Source organism: Argopecten irradians, chromosome 14 (genome assembly GCF_041381155.1).
Source record: "Argopecten irradians isolate NY chromosome 14, Ai_NY, whole genome shotgun sequence".
NCBI classification, from domain to species: Eukaryota; Metazoa; Mollusca; class Bivalvia; order Pectinida; family Pectinidae; genus Argopecten; species Argopecten irradians.
The window spans coordinates 27832851-27855714 of NC_091147.1; the positions used below are offsets into that span (position 1 = coordinate 27832851).

General features: G+C 39.4%; 1 protein-coding gene across 1 annotated transcript; it reads left to right on the forward strand.

Moving 5' to 3' along the window:
- The first annotated feature begins 7250 nt into the window (after positions 1-7250).
- Positions 7251-22345, forward strand: LOC138307132 (uncharacterized). Its single transcript, XM_069247762.1, has 5 exons — positions 7251-7545; positions 19045-19235; positions 21063-21223; positions 21925-22109; positions 22302-22345. Exons 1-5 carry the CDS (start codon positions 7251-7253, stop codon positions 22343-22345), a joined length of 876 nt encoding a protein of 291 aa, XP_069103863.1.
- Positions 22346-22864: the final 519 nt, after the last annotated feature.

Consider the following 22864-nt stretch of genomic DNA (forward strand, 5'->3'; position numbering starts at 1 on the left):
TGCTGACCGAAAATAGAAAAATTCATAAAATTATGTTTTCTGTAATATTAGGGTGAATGTAGTCTGGATCCTGTTGATTTTTTGTCCTAAATTTCTTACGATAGAACAATATACAAAACTATTTTATTTTTACAAATGCTAACTAATTTTTGTTATATCCCAGGAACGTTTCTATACGTAATTATCATGTTTTGCCATATTTTCGCCCGTAGAAAAATCAATGAATAGGCCAAAAAGGAAATAAAAACCCATGTCAATTTCACAATATTTGTACATGATATGCCCAAGGTAATATGTTTTTCGGATATCATATAAAAACACGGGGTCCTCGATCAAAATTTCACAATTTTGTAAGCTTGAAGTTTGTAAATCGCAACCCTACCCCCATTTCATCCAGTGCTAAGATGGGTTATATTTGACTTTTTTTTGAAAATCATGCCGCAAAAAAACATTCCACATCAATTCATACGTTTTTGTGATATTATATCTGGTTTATGTCTGTTTGTTTTTATGATTTTCTCCAAATTGTGTGTTTAAAGGAAATCCGTATGCGATTTTTTTAGAATTCCGGAATTTCGGTCCGGCCGGGTCCCCTCTTATGATTTATAGTGACGAACGGCACTTCCGGAGTTTAAAAATCCATTCCTATTTACGACAGGGACCGCAAAAACCTCAGAGATAGCATATAATTTTCACTTCACTGCTTTTATTTGATTTATTTAATGATTGTAAACATTCAATATTATATGTAGACAATTTTCACCTATTGAAAAAATATCCAAGTGTGATGTCGTGGCGTATCGGAAACCATTCTGGAATTCAAAACAACCTCCGCAACTTCCGGTATAGCGTCATATGAATTGGCGCGATTTTCAAAAGTATGGACCTACCTTAAGCATACCGCCTTCAGAATGTTCTGAAGTCATGTTCATTGACATCATTATGTAGTTATGAACTGTATCTAATATGCTGCTAACGTACTTTATCGTTCGTTTTATTTCAGCGCCCTTTGCGCTATATTTGAAACGTTAATTCATGAATAGCGCTAAATTATGAAAAGAGGACATTCCCAGTATAATAACACTATTGAACAACCAAATTGGGCTGATATAAATCAGAGCTTAAATCATATTCCTCAAACTTTCGCTAAAATTGACTGCTATTATTTCTTAGCTGAGACATATATATTTATTTCAGAGTTTTGATTGATAGAACGACTAATTTCTGTTTAGAAATTCCTAAACCCTGCATAACGATTTTAGAATGTAAATGTCACAACTGTATCGGCAAATTGCAAACATATCAGATATGGTTAAGACATCTATGTACCTATTTAGGCAATATATTATATGATTGTTATATATTTGAAAAAAATAGTTATACACTGGAACCCACTTAACATTTTTCAACCGAAGTAGACAAATGAGGTATCAAAATGACAACAATAGAACAACAAATACATATCAGGACCAACAAATCCAATATATGAAGTGATTTCTACGCAGGAAATGAAAAAATTGGATTTTAAGCTCAAAAATGGTGATTTTTCAGCAAATTTTTCATATATTGTTTGACGCAGCAAAAATGTTTCCCAACAACAATCTATTATTTCTAATAAGTTTTTTGACCACTTATCAATCAGTTTAAACAACAACAACAACAAAAACCAATGTTAACATTGTACACTGTATAGGTTCCGGTTATGACGTCATCAAGATGGCCACCATCTCGAATTTCACTAAAAAATGAAGAATAGTCATAACACTGATATTTTTCAACTAAAGTGGAATGTCGTATCAAAATGACCACAATAGAACGACAAATACATATCAGGACCAAATAATCCAATATGTGTAGTGATTTGTACGGAAGAAATAAAAAAAATAAGCTTTTAAGCTCAAAAATGGTGATTTGTAGCAAATTTTTTGTACATGGCTTGACGCAGCAGAAATGTTTCCCAACAACAAACTATTACTCGTAATCAGTTATTTAAACTCCTATCAATCAGTGAAAACAAAAACAACAACAAAAATATATAGAAATGCAAAAAAAGAATTATTGTTATACCCTCAATTTTGTAGATTAGCAGCGTCTCAAAAATAACACAACACCTACTGATAGCGTAACAAATGTAACCTAAGCTAAGCCTGTGTTTCCTTTAATATCATTAACAGTTCCCAAAGCGTTTGTGTCTTTGAAAATGAGCACATTCATTGTTTATTTCCTATGCATAGCATAAGCAAAATGTCAGATGGTTACTACAATGTGACTAATATGTCTTTCACTGGTTCTCAATGATAGCCATTATCATTGTGCGTGTTTTCTCGCCTCACTGACCTATCCACTGAAGAGACTCGGCATATCTGGTAGCTGGTACATGCAGTCCGAATCAGAGTACTCGAGATATCGGTATCCAATTCGTCGAAAGCCAGATCGACGTCTTCGATGTCGATGAGCTCATGTGACACTGCATTACCAGTGTTGTTCTAGCCTTTTATGACCTATCCATGACCAGAGTTCATATCAGGCACAACAGGTTTAGGGATGTGGGATCTCTTTCAGATTCTAACATATCGTACGTATATGCTGTTTCAGACTTCTCCGGCATAATGGAAATTACACCAGATGCACATTCTTCCAATGGTGGAATTGGTTCTCCTTAGCACATAACTCCATAATTCGTATAAAGTACTATTCATCAATCTTGTGGACCCTCGTGCAACCATAAATGGCACAGGTGATATCATCGAGGTCATTAATGAGGGCATAAATGTTAAATGTTTTTCATTGGTCTGACTTTCCCCACTCCCTTGAAGGTGCTGGTTGTGTCACATCTGGTGTATGCGCAAAGAGACCATAGAAGACTTTCCAGTAAAAAGTTCTATAAAGTGCTTTCCAGACTTGGCAAAGAGTGAAACTTCACTGCAGACCTCATTTATGACCTCAAATGAATCCACCTGTGCCACCTATGGTCACTGAGGTTCACAAGAATGAGGAATTGTGCTTCATACGAAGTAAGGAGAACCAACTCAACCCTCCGCAGAATGTTGATCAGGTGTCTTTTCCATCATGCCGGGGAAGTCTGGAACATCATATACGATACGTGAATCTAGGTGAAACTAGGTTGGAAACAGGAAGAGCTCCCACATCCCTGAAGCCGATGTTTCTGATATTAACTCTGACCATGGACAGTTGACAAGTTAGAACCACGATGGTAACCCGGTAATGTAATATCACATCAGGTCACCGAGGTCGAAGACGACACTCTGGCGAGAAAGCACGCACAACAAAAATGATTAGCATTAAGAACTAGTGAAAGAAATATGTGACACTGTAGTAACCATCTTATATTTCCTTGCGTTATACACAGGAAATAAACAATGGATGTGCTCATTCTAAAAGACACAATACGTTTCGAAAAGTGTCATGGTATTTACGGAACTTTAATTTGATACCCTATAGCTATTAGTTAGCGTTTTTGCTGTAATAATTCAGTTTGAGAGGCTAATAGTCTACAAAATTTCGAACATAAAAATGGATTATTTTGAAGCCCCACTTAGATATTCAGCAAACTTTAAATTCAAATTTTTTAAGATATAAATCGTCAATAGCCAATGTTATATTCAGGAAATTCCAAGACACCAGGAAACTGTAGTGTTAGCGGTTTGGAAAAAATAACAATCATATGCCGCATCCGGTGATGTTTTGTAAACCAAATAATGGTATAACAATAATCTTTTGCATTTCTATATATTTTTGTTTTTGTTGTTTTAACAGATTGATAAGAGGTCAAATAACTTATTGTGAATAATAATTTTTTGTTGGGAAACAATTTTGCTGCGTCAAGCCAAATATGAAAAAATGCTGAAAAATTACCATTTTTGAGCTTAAAATATTTTTTTTCATTTCCTGCGTTCAAATCACTACATATATTGGATTATTTGGTCCTGACATGTATTTGTTGTTCTATTGTGGTCATTTTGATACCTCATTTGTCTACTTCAGTTGAAAAATATCAGTGTTATGACTATTTTTCATTTTTCAGTGAAATTCGAGATGGTGGCCATCTTGATGACGTCATAACCGGAACTTATACGATGTTAACATTGGTTTTGGTTGTTTTTGTTGCTTAAACTGATTGACAAGTGGTCAAAAAACTTATTAGAAATAATAGATTGCTGTTGGGAAACATTTTTGCTGCGTCAAACAAAATATGAAAAATTTGCTGAAAAATTACCATTTTTGAGCTTAAAATATTTTTTTTTTCATTTCCTGCGTTCAAATCACTACATATATTGGATGTTTTGGTTCTGATATGTATTTGCTGTTCTATTGTGGTCATTTTGATACCTCATTTCGGTTGAAAAATGTTAATGTTATGACTATTTTTCAATTTTTAGTGAAATTCGAGATGGCGGCCATCTTGATGACGTCATAACCGGAAGTTCATCCCAACTTATGCAATGTTAACATTTGGATTTGTGATCAGTGGGTCATAAGGGTTCAGAAAAATATTGGTTCGGAGGTTTGGGGGGGGGTGCATGTGGGACCCTCTTAGCCCATGGCCTAACTGGTGTGATTGAAAAGCAGTTTAATTTTAAATGAATTATAATAATACCTGTTCAAACATATCCATCTTCTTCCTTCTTGGTTATACTGAAATCTTAATACATTTAGTCATTTTAGCACCTTTTGATCCCGCTGCTCGGGTACCTAGGGATCAACCAGGACCAATTTGGCGACAACGGTGAAAGGGTATCTCAGGTTAATAGTTTTAACAAGTGTGAATCATTGCATATATAACTTAAACAAATATTGTGCCACATTGCACGGACCCAACATTTCCTCTGTATTTTCCAAGTGCTATGTATTTGTAGCAATATAGCATACACAGTTAACAACACGTTGGTATACAAAATGACGTGATCATGCAGAACTCTTTTATTGAGAAAGTATAGTAGTTACAATCACGTTGCGTGCATTTTAACCCATTTTAAGTAATATTGTTATTAAATATTATACAATAACGGCTAAACAACGCTTTCCCTTAATTTGAGATAATAGTTTTCGACTTGATGACCAACCTCGGATGACTAGAATACCCCGTATTCCTCGAACTGCATACAGGGGTTCCATGTATGACGTTCGAGTTAAAGGATTTTTTTTAAATAACGCCGCTATTATGTCAACTCCAAATGTTGAAAAAATATCTAATTTCTGTTTCAAAAAATCTCAAGGACATTTATATTCGTGTGATGCTAATGAATTGAAATTCTTGGCAATGTAAATGAGGATAAACTTTCATGAATTAAAACTTTCTTGGATTCCCTTTAACCATTAAAAACATACACTGTATCTGCGTATAAACCACGTTTGATATCATGTCACTAACCCTACACTGAAATAAGAAGCGATGATACAGGACTACATCCATATGGAAATTCCAGCGTTCACTTGTTTTTGTGAAGGCTAATATTCGTCATATGTCAGCCCAGACGGGTATACAAAATTTATGTGAACATTCACCCTGTAAAAACTTGATCAATTGCCAGCACTATCTTTGTTAGGGTAGATAGAAAGGATGTAGCACGCGATAACGTTTCAAACGATCTGTTATTTGTTAATGTTTAACTACTCCTTATGTTTAGATGATTAGACACAACAAAAACCTTTTGTCATATCATGAAATGGGTCAACGTGACTAAAGGTATATATATTATGTATAGCATACCGCAACATTAATTTATATTGTGTTTTTGTTCTTATTGTGGTTTATTATCATTTATATCTCATCTGGCTCGACGATAACTGATGGGTTTATAAAATAAAAACCGTTCCGTATCAAACTGTACCATTAACAAAATTTCTATTCAAATGTTTTCAGGCATGCTGCGTCTTTTATGGCAATGATAAAGCAATTTTAACACAGGGTGATTACTAAAGGTTATTGTTTTTTCCTTCCATATTGCATTGGTCGGAAGTCGATATCCTTTGGTGACACTAGGCACCGTCATCCTCTAATGCAGGTAGTATTTAATTTATTATACCATAAGTCTAAAACTGGTCTCACCACCATCAGTAAAATAAGTTTTAATTTTTACAAGTGCAATGTACGTACTTTGTAAAGCCAACAATCAAAATTCAGTAAATACAGTCTTGTTGTCTTGTCTCATGCACGTCGTGGGTTTGTGATTTGTCCCTTCGTCAATACACAATATTAGCAACGTCTCGAAGGCGCTTGTAACTGCATGTCTTCCGTTCGCCTAATCACTGATCACAAAACTAACATATAGCGTTTTGCCAGTAAGCAAAAACAGGACAAATTGGTTTAGCAAAACTATTAATAGACAGTTTGAAATGTATTTTGAAGCATAAACAAGATTTGAAAAAAGTTCGCATCTTTTTCGGGCAGTTAAAATTTTTCATTATCAAAAATCTCCATCACCCGTTGCTAGGGAGTTGCTAGGAACGTGTTAATTAGCTATTATAGATCTAATGCTGATTGCTGTGTGTCTAATGATCGTGTGAAATGCCAAATATCTCTTGACCAATCGGCATTAAGAATTTTAACTTGAAGTATAATGGAAAAATATTACATGGTAAATATTAAGATTTAGATTGTTCAAGCTGTGACTTTGGTTCATCAGTGCTCATTGGATAACTGTTTTATGTCTTATGTCTTTTCTTTAGCAACAATCGGGGTCTGGAAAGGTGAAGTGTAATTACATTCTTCAACTATTTTTTCAACAGCAGCATGCAAAATTCTGATATTCCATTGCAATTTTCGGAAGAGAAAACGCCTGCATAGTATGAATAATCATTATGTCACTCATCTATATAAATTTGGCAAGCAATCTCATTTTTTCTCCAAAAATGAATACTTTTGTAGGAAGCCAAACAGGTTTTTAAAAAAGTAACAATGTTTTGATAAAATAACAAAAAATTAAAAACAAAATGCTGATTTTTATGTAAAAAATACATAATTGCCCAAATTGATTTTTTTTAACTTTGTCAGTTTTAAGTATACTATAGCCGGATAATTAAGGTGTTCTGACAATTGTATATAAATCATAATAATTATTCTCAATGAAGTTGGACTTAATAAATAATTTGCGTCTATTGTTCATTAGTACAAAAAGCAGTTTCAATCGGCTCATCACGCCTCTTCTAATATAAACTGGCACTGAGTGGTGTGACACAATTGGCGGTCGTTCAACCCGTATCGTCCATGTTTTCATTTAGACGCAGGTATGGGCGTTTTGTCAAGAGTCTTCGTGATAATATCGGCCATTTTTGAAGTATCATGTTGTTCCAGAGGAAAGTTCGTGCGTTACAATGGATACGTGTTATCCGGAGGTGGTTCGCTCTTGAACTCGAAGCATCGTATTACCGCGTGTGCGATAAAGTGTTTTCAACTCGCAAACTGTTTATCTTTTAACTACCATCGCCAGAATCAAGAATGTCAGTTAAATGCCGATTCCCCCTATACTACACCGTTAGCTGTACAGGAGGCGTCAGAGTGGGCAATCTATCATCTACAAAGAGGTAGGTTACAATCTACAGGAGGCGTCAGAGTGGGCAATCTACCATCTATATAGAGGTAGGTAACAGTCTACAGCAGGCGTCAGGGTGGGCAATCTACCATCTATATAGAGGTAGGTAACAATCTACAGGTGGCGTCAGAGTGGGCAATCTACCATCTACATAGAGGTAGGTAATAATCTACAGGAGGCGTCAGAGTGGGTAATTTTCCATCTATATAGAGGTAGGTAACAATCTACAGGTGGCGTCAGAGTGGGCAATCTACCATCTATATAGAGGTAGGTTACAATCTACAGGAGGCGTCAGAGTGGGCAATCTATCATCTATATAGAGGTAGGTAACAATCTACAGGAGGCGTCAGAGTGGGCAATCTACCATCTATATAGAGGTAGGTAACAATCTACAGGAGGTGTCAGAGTGGGCAATCTACCATCTATATAGAGGTAGGTAACAATCTACAGGAGGCGTCAGAGTGGGCAATCTACCATCTATATAGAGGTAGGTAACAATCTACAGGTGGCGTCAGAGTGGGCAATCTACCATCTATATAGAGGTAGGCAACAATCTACAGGAGGCGTCAGAGTGGGCAATCTACCATCTATATAGAGGTAGGTAACAATCTACAGGAGGCGTCAGAGTGGGCAATCTACCATCTATATAGAGGTAGGTAACAATCTACAGGAGGCGTCAGAGTGGGCAATCTACCATCTATATAGAGGTAGGTAACAATCTACAGGTGGCGTCAGAGTGGGCAATCTACCATCTATATAGAGGTAGGTAACAATCTACAGGAGGCGTCAGAGTGGGCAATCTACCATCTATATAGAGGTAGGTAACAATCTACAGGAGGCGTCAGAGTGGGCAATTTACCATCTATATAGAGGTAGGTTACAATCTACAGGAGGCGTCAGAGTGGGCAATCTACCATCTATATAGAGGTAGGTAACAATCTACAGGAGGCGTCAGAGTGGGCAATCTACCATCTATATAGAGGTAGGTAACAATCTACAGGAGGCGTCAGAGTGGGCAATCTACCATCTATATAGAGGTAGGTAACAATCTACAGGAGGCGTCAGAGTGGGCAATCTACCATCTATATAGAGGTAGGCAACAATCTACAGGAGGCGTCAGAGTGGGCAATTTACCATCTATATAGAGGTAGGCAACAATCTACAGGAGGCGTCAGAGTGGGCAATCTACCATCTATATAGAGGTAGGCAACAATCTACAGGAGGCGTCAGAGTGGGCAATTTACCATCTATATAGAGGTAGGTAACAATCTACAGGAGGCGTCAGAGTTGGCAATCTACCATCTATATAGAGGTAGGTAACAATCTACAGGAGGCGTCAGAGTGGGCAATCTACCATCTATATAGAGGTAGGTAACAATCTACAGGAGGCGTCAGAGTGGGCAATCTACCATCTATATAGAGGTAGGTAACAATCTACAGGAGGCGTCAGAGTGGGCAATCTACCATCTATATAGAGGTAGGTAACAATCTACAGGAGGCGTCAGAGTGGGCAATCTACCATCTATATAGAGGTAGGTAACAATCTACAGGAGGCGTCAGAGTGGGCAATCTACCATCTATATAGAGGTAGGTAACAATCTACAGGAGGCGTCAGAGTGGGCAATCTACCATCTATATAGAGGTAGGTAACAATCTACAGGAGGCGTCAGAGTGGGCAATCTACCATCTATATAGAGGTAGGTAACAATCTATATAGAGTGGATACAGGTAGGTAACAATCTACAGGAGGCGTCAGAGTGGGCAATCTACCATCTATATAGAGGTAGGTAACAATCTACAGGAGGCGTCAGAGTGGGCAATCTACCATCTATATAGAGGTAGGTAACAATCTACAGGAGGCGTCAGAGTGGGCAATCTACCATCTAAATAGAGGTAGGTAACAATCTACAGGAGGCGTCAGAGTGGGCAATCTACCATCTACATAGAGGTAGGTAACAATCTACAGGAGGCGTCAGAGTGGGCAATCTACCATCTATATAGAGGTAGGTAACAATCTACAGGAGGCGTCAGAGTGGGCAATCTACCATCTATATAGAGGTAGGTAACAATCTACAGGAGGCGTCAGAGTGGGCAATCTACCATCTATATAGAGGTAGGTAACAATCTACAGGAGGCGTCAGAGTGGGCAATCTACCATCTATATAGAGGTAGGTAACAATCTACAGGAGGCGTCAGAGTGGGCAATCTACCATCTATATAGAGGTAGGTAACAATCTACAGGAGGCGTCAGAGTGGGCAATCTACCATCTATATAGAGGTAGGTAACAATCTACAGGAGGCGTCAGAGTGGGCAATCTACCATCTATATAGAGGTAGGTAACAATCTACAGGAGGCGTCAGAGTGGGCAATCTACCATCTATATAGAGGTAGGTAACAATCTACAGGAGGCGTCAGAGTGGGCAATCTACCATCTATATAGAGGTAGGTAACAATCTACAGGAGGCGTCAGAGTGGGCAATCTACCATCTATATAGAGGTAGGTAACAATCTACAGGAGGCGTCAGAGTGGGCAATCTACCATCTATATAGAGGTAGGTAACAATCTACAGGAGGCGTCAGAGTGGGCAATCTACCATCTATATAGAGGTAGGTAACAATCTACAGGAGGCGTCAGAGTGGGCAATCTGTCATCTATATAGAGGTAGGTAACAATCTACAGGAGGCGTCAGAGTGGGCAATCTACCATCTATATAGAGGTAGGTAACAATCTACAGGAGGCGTCAGAGTGGGCAATCTACCATCTATATAGAGGTAGGTAACAATCTACAGGAGGCGTCAGAGTGGGCAATCTACCATCTATATAGAGGTAGGTAACAATCTACAGGAGGCGTCAGAGTGGGCAATCTACCATCTATATGTAGATAGGTCACAATCTACAGGAGGCGTCAGAGTGGGCAATCTACCATCTATATAGAGGTAGGTAACAATCTACAGGAGGCGTCAGAGTGGGCAATCTACCATCTATATAGAGGTAGGTAACAATCTACAGGAGGCGTCAGAGTGGGCAATCTACCATCTATATAGAGGTAGGTTACAATCTACAGGAGGCGTCAGAGTGGGCAATCTACCATCTATATAGAGGTAGGTAACAATCTACAGGAGGCGTCAGAGTGGGCAATCTACCATCTATATAGAGGTAGGTAACAATCTACAGGAGGCGTCAGAGTGGGCAATCTACCATCTATATAGAGGTAGGTAACAATCTACAGGAGGCGTCAGAGTGGGCAATCTACCATCTATATAGAGGTAGGTAACAATCTACAGGAGGCGTCAGAGTGGGCAATCTACCATCTATATAGAGGTAGGTAACAATCTACAGGAGGCGTCAGAGTGGGCAATCTACCATCTATATAGAGGTAGGTAACAATCTACAGGAGGCGTCAAAGTGGGCAATCTACCATCTATATAGAGGTAGGTAACAATCTACATGAGGCGTCAGAGTGGGCAATCTACCATCTATATAGAGGTAGGTAACAATCTACAGGAGGCGTCAGAGTGGGCAATCTACCATCTATATAGAGGTAGGTAACAATCTACAGGAGGCGTCAGAGTGGGCAATCTACCATCTATATAGAGGTAGGTAACAATCTACAGGAGGCGTCAGAGTGGGCAATCTACCATCTATATAGAGGTAGGTAACAATCTACAGGAGGCGTCAGAGTGGGCAATCTACCATCTATATAGAGGTAGGTAACAATCTACAGGAGGCGTCAGAGTGGGCAATCTACCATCTATATAGAGGTAGGTAACAATCTACAGGAGGCGTCAGAGTGGGCAATCTACCATCTATATAGAGGTAGGTAACAATCTACAGGAGGCGTCAGAGTGGGCAATCTACCATCTATATAGAGGTAGGTAACAATCTACAGGAGGCGTCAGAGTGGGCAATCTACCATCTATATAGAGGTAGGTAACAATCTACGTCAGAGTGGGCAATCTACCATCTATATAGAGGTAGGTAACAATCTACAGGAGGCGTCAGAGTGGGCAATCTACCATCTATATAGAGGTAGGTAACAATCTACAGGAGGCGTCAGAGTGGGCAATCTACCATCTATATAGAGGTAGGTAACAATCTACAGGAGGCGTCAGAGTGGGCAATCTACCATCTATATAGAGGTAGGTAACAATCTACAGGAGGCGTCAGAGTGGGCAATCTACCATCTATATAGAGGTAGGTAACAATCTACAGGAGGCGTCAGAGTGGGCAATCTACCATCTATATAAGGTAGGTAACAATCTACAGGAGGCGTCAGAGTGGGCAATCTACCATCTATATAGAGGTAGGTAACAATCTACAGGAGGCGTCAGAGTGGGAAATCTACCATCTATATAGAGGTAGGTAACAATCTACAGGAGGCGTCAGAGTGGGAAATCTACCATCTATATAGAGGTAGGTAACAATCTACAGGAGGCGTCAGAGTGGGCAATCTACCATCTATATAGAGGTAGGTAACAATCTACAGGAGGCGTCAGAGTGGGCAATCTACCATCTATATAGAGGTAGGTAACAATCTACAGGAGGCGTCAGAGTGGGCAATCTACCATCTATATAGAGGTAGGTAACAATCTACAGGAGGCGTCAGAGTGGGCAATCTACCATCTATATAGAGGTAGGTAACAATCTACAGGAGGCGTCAGAGTGGGCAATCTAACATCTATATAGAGGTAGGTAACAATCTACAGGAGGCGTCAGAGTGGGCAATCTACCATCTATATAGAGGTAGGTAACAATCTACAGGAGGCGTCAGAGTGGGCAATCTACCATCTATATAGAGGTAGGTAACAATCTACAGGAGGCGTCAGAGTGGGCAATCTACCATCTATATAGAGGTAGGTAATAATCTACAGGAGGCGTCAGAGTGGGCAATCTACCATCTATATAGAGGTAGGTAACAATCTACAGGAGGCGTCAGAGTGGGCAATCTACCATCTATATAGAGGTAGGTAACAATCTACAGGAGGCGTCAGAGTGGGCAATCTACCATCTATATAGAGGTAGGTAACAATCTACAGGAGGCGTCAGAGTGGGCAATCTACCATCTATATAGAGGTAGGTAACAATCTACAGGAGGCGTCAGAGTGGGCAATCTACCATCTATATAGAGGTAGGTAACAATCTACAGGAGGCGTCAGAGTGGGCAATCTACCATCTATATAGAGGTAGGTAACAATCTACAGGAGGCGTCAAAGTGGGCAATCTACCATCTATATAGAGGTAGGTTACAATCTACAGGAGGCGTCAGAGTGGGCAATCTACCATCTATATAGAGGTAGGTAACAATCTACAGGAGGCGTCAGAGTGGGCAATCTACCATCTATATAGAGGTAGGTTACAATCTACAGGAGGCGTCAGAGTGGGCAATCTACCATCTATATAGAGGTAGGTAACAATCTACAGGAGGCGTCAGAGTGGGCAATCTACCATCTATATAGAGGTAGGTAACAATCTACAGGAGGCGTCAGAGTGGGCAATCTACCATCTATATAGAGGTAGGTAACAATCTACAGGAGGCGTCAGAGTGGGCAATCTACCATCTATATAGAGGTAGGTAACAATCTACAGGAGGCGTCAGAGTGGGCAATCTACCATCTATATAGAGGTAGGTAACAATCTACAGGGGCGTCAGAGTGGGCAATCTACCATCTATATAGAGGTAGGTAACAATCTACAGGAGGCGTCAGAGTGGACAATCTACCATCTATATAGAGGTAGGTCACAATCTACAGGAGGCGTCAGAGTGGGCAATCTACCATCTATATAGAGATAGGTAACAATCTACAGGAGGCGTCAGAGTGGGCAATCTACCATCTATATAGAGGTAGGTAACAATCTACAGGAGGCGTCAGAGTGGGCAATCTAACATCTATATAGAGGTAGGTAACAATCTACAGGAGGCGTCAGAGTGGGCAATCTACCATCTATATAGAGGTAGGTAACAATCTACAGGAGGCGTCAGAGTGGGCAATCTACCATCTATATAGAGGTAGGTAACAATCTACAGGAGGCGTCAGAGTGGGCAATCTACCATCTATATAGAGGTAGGTAACAATCTACAGGGGCGTCAGAGTGGGCAATCTACCATCTATATAGAGGTAGGTAACAATCTACAGGAGGCGTCAGAGTGGGCAATCTACCATCTATATAGAGGTAGGTAACAATCTACATGAGGCGTCAGAGTGGGCAATCTACCATCTATATAGAGGTAGGTAACAATCTACAGGAGGCGTCAGAGTGGGCAATCTACCATCTATATAGAGGTAGGTCACAATCTACAGAGGGCGTCAGAGTGGGCAATCTACCATCTATATAGAGGTAGGTAACAATCTACCGGAGGCGTCAGAGTGGGCAGTCTACCATCTACAAAGAGGTAGGTAACAATCTACCGGAGGCGTCAGAGTGGGCAATCTACCATCTATATAGAGGTAGGTAACAATCTACAGGAGGCGTCAGAGTGGGCAATCTACCATCTATATAGAGGTAGGTAACAATCTACAGGAGGCGTCAGAGTGGGCAATCTACCATCTATATAGAGGTAGGTAACAATCTACAGGAGGCGTCAGAGTGGGCAATCTACCATCTATATAGAGGTAGGTAACAATCTACAGGAGGCGTCAGAGTGGGCAATCTACCATCTATATAGAGGTAGGTAACAATCTACAGGAGGCGTCAGAGTGGGCAATCTACCATCTATATAGAGGTAGGTAACAATCTACAGGAGGCGTCAGAGTGGGCAATCTACCATCTATATAGAGGTAGGTAACAATCTACAGGAGGCGTCAGAGTGGGCAATCTCCATCTATATAGAGTAGGTAACAATCTACAGAGGCGTCAGAGTGGGCAATCTACCATCTATATATAGAGGTAGGTAACAATCTACAGGAGGCGTCAGAGTGGGCAATCTACCATCTATATAGAGGTAGGTAACAATCTACAGGAGGCGTCAGAGTGGGCAATCTACCATCTATATAGAGGTAGGTAACAATCTACAGGAGGCGTCAGAGTGGGCAATCTACCATCTATATAGAGGTAGGTAACAATCTACAGGAGGCGTCAGAGTGGGCAATCTACCATCTATATAGAGGTAGGTAACAATCTACAGGAGGCGTCAGAGTGGGCAATCTACCATCTATATAGAGGTAGGTAACAATCTACAGGAGGCGTCAGAGTGGGCAATCTACCATCTAATAAGAGGTAGGTAACAATCTACATGAGGCGTCAGAGTGGGCAATCTACCATCTACATAGAGGTAGGTAACAATCTACATGAGGCGTCAGAGTGGGCAATCTACCATCTATATAGAGGTAGGTAACAATCTACAGGAGGCGTCAGAGTGGGCAATCTACCATCTATATAGAGGTAGGTAACAATCTACAGGTGGCGTCAGAGTGGGCAATCTACCATCTATATAGAGGTAGGTTAACAATCTACAGGAGGCGTAGAGTGAGCAATCTACCATCTATATAGAGGTAGGTAACAATCTACAGGAGGCGTCAGAGTGGGCAATCTACCATCTATATAGAGGTAGGTAACAATCTACAGGAGGCGTCAGAGTGGGCAATCTACCATCAATATAGAGGTAGGTAACAATCTACAGGAGGCGTCAGAGTGGGCAATCTACCATCTATATAGAGGTAGGTAACAATCTACAGGAGGCGTCAGAGTGGGCAATCTACCATCTATATAGAGGTAGGTAACAATCTACAGGAGGCGTCAGAGTGGACAATCTACCATCTATATAGAGGTAGGTAACAATCTACAGGAGGCGTCAGAGTGGGCAATCTACCATCTATATAGAGGTAGGTAACAATCTACAGGAGGCGTCAGAGTGGGCAATCTACCATCTATATAGAGGTAGGTAACAATCTACAGGAGGCGTCAGGGTGTGAAATCAACCATCTATATAGAGGTAGGTAACAATCTACAGGGGGCGTCAGAGTGGGCACTCTACCATCTATATAGAGGTAGGTAACAATCTACAGGAGGCGTCAGAGTGGGCAATCTACCATCTATATAGAGGTAGGTAACAATCTACAGGAGGCGTCAGAGTGGGCAATCTACCATCTATATAGAGGTAGGTTACAATCTACAGGAGGCGTAAGAGTGGGCAATCTACCATCTATATAGAGGTAGGTAACAATCTACAGGAGGCGTCAGAGTGGGCAATCTACCATCTATATAGAGGTAGGTAACAATCTACAGGTGGCGTCAGAGTGGGCAATCTACCATCAATATAGAGGTAGGTAACAATCTACATGAGGCGTCAGAGTGGGCAATCTACCATCTATATAGAGGTAGGTAACAATCTACAGGAGGCGTCAGAGTGGGCAATCTACCATCTATATGTAGATAGGTAACAATCTACAGGAGGCGTCAGAGTGGGCAATCTACCATCTATATAGAGGTAGGTAACAATCTACAGGAGGCGTCAGAGTGGGCAATCTACCATCTATATAGAGGTAGGTTACAATCTACAGGAGGCGTAAGAGTGAGCAATCTACCATCTATATACAGGTAGGTAACAATCTACAGGAGGCGTCAGAGTGGGCAATCTACCATCTATATAGAGGTAGGTAACAATCTACAGGTGGCGTCAGAGTGGGCAATCTACCATCTATATAGAGGTAGGTAACAATCTACATGAGGCGTCAGAGTGGGCAATCTACCATCTATATAGAGGTAGGTAACAATCTACAGGAGGCGTCAGAGTGGGCAATCTACCATCTATATAGAGGTAGGTAACAATCTACAGGTGGCGTCAGAGTGGGCAATCTACCATCAATATAGAGGTAGGTAACAATCTACATGAGGCGTCAGAGTGGGCAATCTACCATCTATATAGGGGTAGGTAACAATCTACAGGTGGCGTCAGAGTGTGGGCAATCTACCATCTATATAGAGGTAGGTAACAATCTACATGAGGCGTCAGAGTGGGCAATCTACCATCTACATAGAGGTAGGTAACAATCTACAGGAGGCGTCAGAGTGGGCAATCTACCATCAATATAGAGGTAGGTAACAATCTACATGAGGCGTCAGAGTGGGCAATCTACCATCTACATAGAGGTAGGTAACAATCTACAGGAGGCGTCAGAGTGGGCAATCTACCATCTATATAGAGGTAGGTAACAATCTACAGGAGGCGTCAGAGTGGGCAATCTACCATCAATATAGAGGTAGGTAACAATCTACAGGAGGCGTCAGAGTGGGCAATCTACCATCTATATAGAGGTAGGTAACAATCTACATGAGGCGTCAGAGTGGGCAATCTACCATCTATATAGAGGTAGGTAATAATCTACAGGAGGCGTCAGAGTGGGCAATCTACCATCTATATAGAGGTAGGTTACAATCTACAGGAGGCGTCAGAGTGGGCAATCTACCATCTATATGTAGATAGGTCACAATCTACAGGAGGCGTCAGAGTGGGCAATTTTTAATCTATATAGAGGTAGGTTACAATCTACAGGACCCATCAGAGTGGGCGATTTTTCATCTACAAAGAGGTAGGTTACAATGAACAGGAGACATGAGAGAGAGGCAATGTACCATTTTCAAAGCTAGAAGGTATTCAATGCAATATCTGTTGAATGGTGTACCAACTTTCGTGAAGAATCGACTATAGGTTTTGATGGAAACACTTCCATTTTGTATCGCCTCTTAGGAAAGTATAACATATAAGTAATCCGTAGTGGCATATGATTTATTTCCTATAATTATGGCTGGTTATGATAATCTTTTAATCATGAGCAAGGAAATAAAGGCTTAGTCATGTATACATGGCGAAAAAATGTTCATGAACTTTGAATATTGTTGTGAAGGAAAAGAGTTAGTATTCAATGACAGAAGAAATAATGTATATGCAATTAAAGTGGTAATGTATACATGCTTTTCAATAAGTCTATTACATATCTTGCCCGTCCACAAAATATGACGTCTCACGATTGTCTAGCCAGACTGAAAATCCGTATCCAATTTTGCCACGCTTTTATAGAATTGAAAATAAAAATTCTTTATATTTTTAAAAGCATTGAACTAGCTTAATATTATGGGATTCATGGTTGATATAGATGCCAGAGCTTTACAGACAACTTCATAATGCGAGAGCACATTATGGGGATTGTTTGTACAGCTATGTTATCTATATAACCTATTGGAAGATAGTTTGATACCGAATTTTACATAATTAACTTTTGATCTGGAAATCTATACATTGGCTTAGTTAGTTAATAAAGTAGAATTGACAAGTGAATATAAATATAGTTCCATATTTCCATGAATAATAGATGTTATAAATGTAGGTAGCACAGCTATACATTTGTGTTGGCGTTAGAGAGTGGCATTGCAAAATTCTGTTTAAACAAAAGTCAGGTATTGTTTTAAGGTAGGTCCATACTTTTGAAAATCGCGCCAATTCATATGACGCTATACCGGAAGTTGCGGAGGTTGTTTTGAATTCCAGAATGGTTTCCGATACGCCACGACATCACACTTGGATATTTTTTCAATAGGTGAAAATTGTCTACATATAATATTGAATGTTTAAAATCATTAAATAAATCAAATAAAAGCAGTGAAGTGAAAATTATATGCTATCTCTGAGGTTTTTGCGGTCCCTGTCGTAAATGGGAATGGATTTTTAAACACCGGAAGTGCCGTTCGTCGCTATAAATCATAAGAGGGGACCCGGCCCGACCGAAATTCCGGAATTCTAAAAAAATCGCATACGGATTTCCTTTAAACACACAATTTGGAGAAAATCATAAAAACAAACAGACATAAACCAGATATAATATCACAAAAACGTATGAACTGATGTGGAATGTTTTTTGGCGGCATGATTTTCAAAAAAAATAATCAATTATAACCCATCTAAGCACTGGATGAAATGGGGGTAGGGTTGCGAGTTACAAACTTCAAGCTTACAAAATTGTGAAATTTTGATCGAGGACCTCGTGTTTTTATATGATATTTGAAAAACATATTACCTTGGGCATATCATATACAAATATTGTGAAATTGACATGGATTTTCATTTCCTTTTTGACCTATTCATTGATTTTTTACTGGCAAAAATATGGCAAAACATGATAATTACGTATAGAAACGGTCCTGGGAAATAACAAAAATTAGTTAGCATTTGTAAAAATAAAATAGTTTTGTATATTGTTCTATCGTAAGAAAATTAGGACAAAAAATTAACAGGATCGAGAATACATTCACCCTAATATTACAGAAAACATAATTTTATGAATTTTTCTATTTTCGGTCAGCAAATTTGCAGGGATGGTATATTTCAAGCTCAAATATCTCAAAAAGTAGTTCGAGAACACCCATTTATCTTTATAGATTTGAAATCTACATGAAAAATGCAAGAAAATAAGACCTGTTAGAAAAAAATGACATGGGTTTTCCCAAAAGTATGGAGCTACCTTAATTACATGAATAAAATACTAATTATTCCGCAGATGGTGACTGGGAACTAGTGTTCAGAGCGCAAGCCTACAACAATCTGAGTCCATATGACGCTTGGATGGGAACTCTCCCCCTACCGACCCCAGTTGAAGACGGATGCCGTTTTATTACAGCGGCGTTCACGTGCACTACCATATATAGAAGTAGAGTTCTGGATATGTGGGACTCGGAAGGAATAACTAAGGTATGTAGAGACGGCAATTAAAGGTAGCTTTCGCCCAATGAAATATAAAGACTACGAAATTGAAATTTATCCTGTACATAGACATAATCTTCAGATCATTTTCAATGCATACAGCGAACAATATGGGTGGTCAATTGCCTAGTTTGACCAGGAAAATACTCCTCTAAAAATAGAGTGAAGTCAAGCTTTACATAGAACATGACGTATTTTTTTCAAAACAAGGCCGCATCAACAAACGGAAGCGTGCAACAAAATGTCAGATAGAAGTGACAGTTTTGACACGACATGTTTAGTTAAAAAAACAACAACAAATCGAAGTGCGATGAACTGTTTATACATATCATATAATCTAAAACACTTCATGTTACTTACATGCGTTCGCTAGCTTTGTACACCAAATATACATGTAGTTAGTCTGCGGCTGTTTGTGCGCTGGCATATGTGTTGAAATTCAACTCACCACGTGCAATGCCGTTACACGAGTCCCAACAGATTCGGGCAAGTTCCACTTGAGATGTGGCTTCTGTTTCTTCTATTGCACATGCCATCTCTGAATTTAATTCTCTATAGATATCCTAGGACGCTACCGAATCCATTATATAATTTCCTCCACTTTGTTGCCGATTCAAATATATTTTTCTTTATCTCACACACTTTCGTTCAGCCATTTTGTTTACTTTTAGTGCGTGACAATGCGCATGCGCGAAACTTCGACAACACAATCCATCGCAGCTTCATTTGCATACTATTTTGTTTGACGGACACCGTAATAAAATCAAGGATTTCCTTCAATTTTGTATTCAAGACACATTTGTTCAATCTCAAACGCATAAAGAAATTAAATTGAGGTATTTTAATATGTTTTTCCATCTTTTCTTCCGTTTATCGCATTTCACAAAAACATTTTATTTGGTTGGGCGAAACCTACCTTTAATGATACATGTATGTCACTAATGATAAGATAATAGTTTTGATGTGCTAATCAATGCGTTGATTAATTATGTGTAACAAGGCAAGAGTAGTGGTGCCGCCGACCGGGCTCGAACCTGCGACCCCGAACTTACTGATCCGCTGCTCTACCGACTGAGCTAAATGGAAATTCACCATTAGTCAGATGAATATGTCAGATGTGTAAGGATGATGTTTGTGCAAGGTTTTGGTGGATTAGTATTTGCCCCATCCTCGATATTCCGAGGGTTCCGATCAATTACGATCTCTACACCCCTGGACTTGCTCATAGTAAAACTGGAGGAAGCTCAGGGGAAAACACCTGGACTAACAACAGGTCTGTATTTCTTTGAAGACTACAGAGAGAGAGAGAGAGAGAGAGAGAGAGAGAGAGAGAGAGAGAGAGAGAGAGAGAGAGAGAGAGAGAGAGAGAGAGAGAGAGAGAGAGAGAGAGAGAGAGAGAGAGAGAGAGAGAGAGAGAGAGAGAGAGAGAGAGAGAGAGAGAGAGAGAGAGAGAGAGAGAGAGAGAGAGAGAGAGAGAGAGAGAGAGAGAGAGAGAGAGAGAGAGAGAGAGAGAGAGAGAGGGGAACAGCTTCAAAGTAACACAGCCATCCACAGTGTACCATTATATGGATTTTTTGGTGTAAATCAAATGGCTATATTACCTTTTCTGTTACTTCCAGTTTTACTATGAAATAGTCCAGGGATGAAGAGATCGTAAGTGATCATAGCCCCTGGAGTATCGAGGATGTATTTGTCCTGGAAACAGAAAAAAAACATACTTTTACCATATAATCCACTAATATGGCAATAGTAATCGATATCAGAAAATGACCCATAATACTCATATCTGTTCTACTTGCTAAATTCATCATGCAGGTGCAGCTAGAAATGTACAAAGATGGAAACAGGGTTGTAAGAATCCGATTGGATGGCGCTGGATCAACAAAAGACAGTTGGTTGGCAAAGGACAGGTTAATTACAAGTAGCTGGAGTACCATGGATCGAAGCCGTACATTTAATTACTTTTCACTGCGAGGGTAGGTATAGTGACATCATTTGCACTGGTTGTCTAGCATAGTATGATACTATCCTTATCACTATTATCAATTATAAGGCTCTGTGTCGTGTTGTCATCGCTGGTCGGTGTTTTTTTTTCTCGTGGTACTCTGGCTTTCCACCTCCAACAAATCGCGCACGTCCTTAAACTCTGGCTGTTTATATGACGTTAAACAAATCAAAATCAAAATAACCTCATTTATATTTCCCAAATCAAGTATCGAATGACTATATCTATATTAGTCAAACCACATCCGGCTCGCACTTGGCGTAGTGGTGAAAGCCGCAGTAATATTTAATCGATCGCCATGAAGTATGTAGCCACATCTTGTGTCTCAAAATTACGTTTATAAATTCAATGTTGAAGCAAATGTAGTAGCATACATAATACAAAATGTAAAGTCACGTGCGATATCCCGGTTGTTTGATCGACATCTTGCGGTCAATTAATTGGATAAGCGATTGAGTGCCTTTCAGAGTGAGGCCCTTGTAGGAAATGGGTCCCACTTCGAAACTGCAGTTCCATATCCATTATCTTATGTGTAGTAAGCCGTAATAAAGTGTGGTCGTCATTTGAGTAAACCAAGTTTTTTTGAGTTTCTGGAATAAATACATATTAAAAACTGGAAAATATAAAAAAAACTAAATAAATAAACAAGTAAATCGTGTTTCATCTGTTTAGTCACCTCAGTCGGACGTTCTACCTGAACCAAGAGTTTCATAATACCTGTCCTAACGATCTGGGTTGGATGATGGTACAAGATTTGAATGTTCCTCGACATGTCTGTGACTACGACAATGATCATCCTGGATTTCCAGCATTTTTGTATACTCCAGGAGAGGATATCATAGCGTGGGAACATCAAAGTAAGAATGTAGTACAGAGATTAGCTCATAATGGAGAATACCACGTAATGCGATTATCAAAATAAGAACATATTATTTTTTTCTGTTTTATTAATCATAACATTATCATAGATCATCGTAATATATTTTGAAATAAAGAACAGTTAATTCCATATGGATAACATTAAATTATTTAAAGTGACTTTCTTGCAGATTTCGGGCGGGCAGACGTCCTGGCGGTGTACATTAGACGCTGAGCCATGTTTAGTCAGTCGTGGACTTTTTTGGGGGAACTATCAGAAAATTCACTTATACAGTAATATTATAGAGAACTTTGAAAATTTAATATATATGTACTAATATTGTCGTTAAAATAGTTATGTTTCTATAACGGATATAGGAAAACATAGAGAAAACAAGAAAGATAACATTAGTAGTTAGTTTCAAGTAGTTATGAATTCCAAAGTAAAATGTTCAACCCATCACCAATCTTAGTATTGACTGGTCATTCAATTAGTAACATCTAATTCACTTTGTTGCAGAAAAATAACATAGTAGACTTAAAAAAGTATTTATTGCAATTATAATTCGACATCGAAAACTTAACAAAAAGCAAAAGAAATAGTTAAAAAATGCTGAAGGATACAGATGGTGTTATATTCAGAAATATGCTATCCATTCCAGAATTAAATGCCACAAAACAGATGTTCAGTGATTCGAGAGATACCAAAAGCGAACAAGCCCCTATTTATCGGAACAAAAACAACACTCAAAAC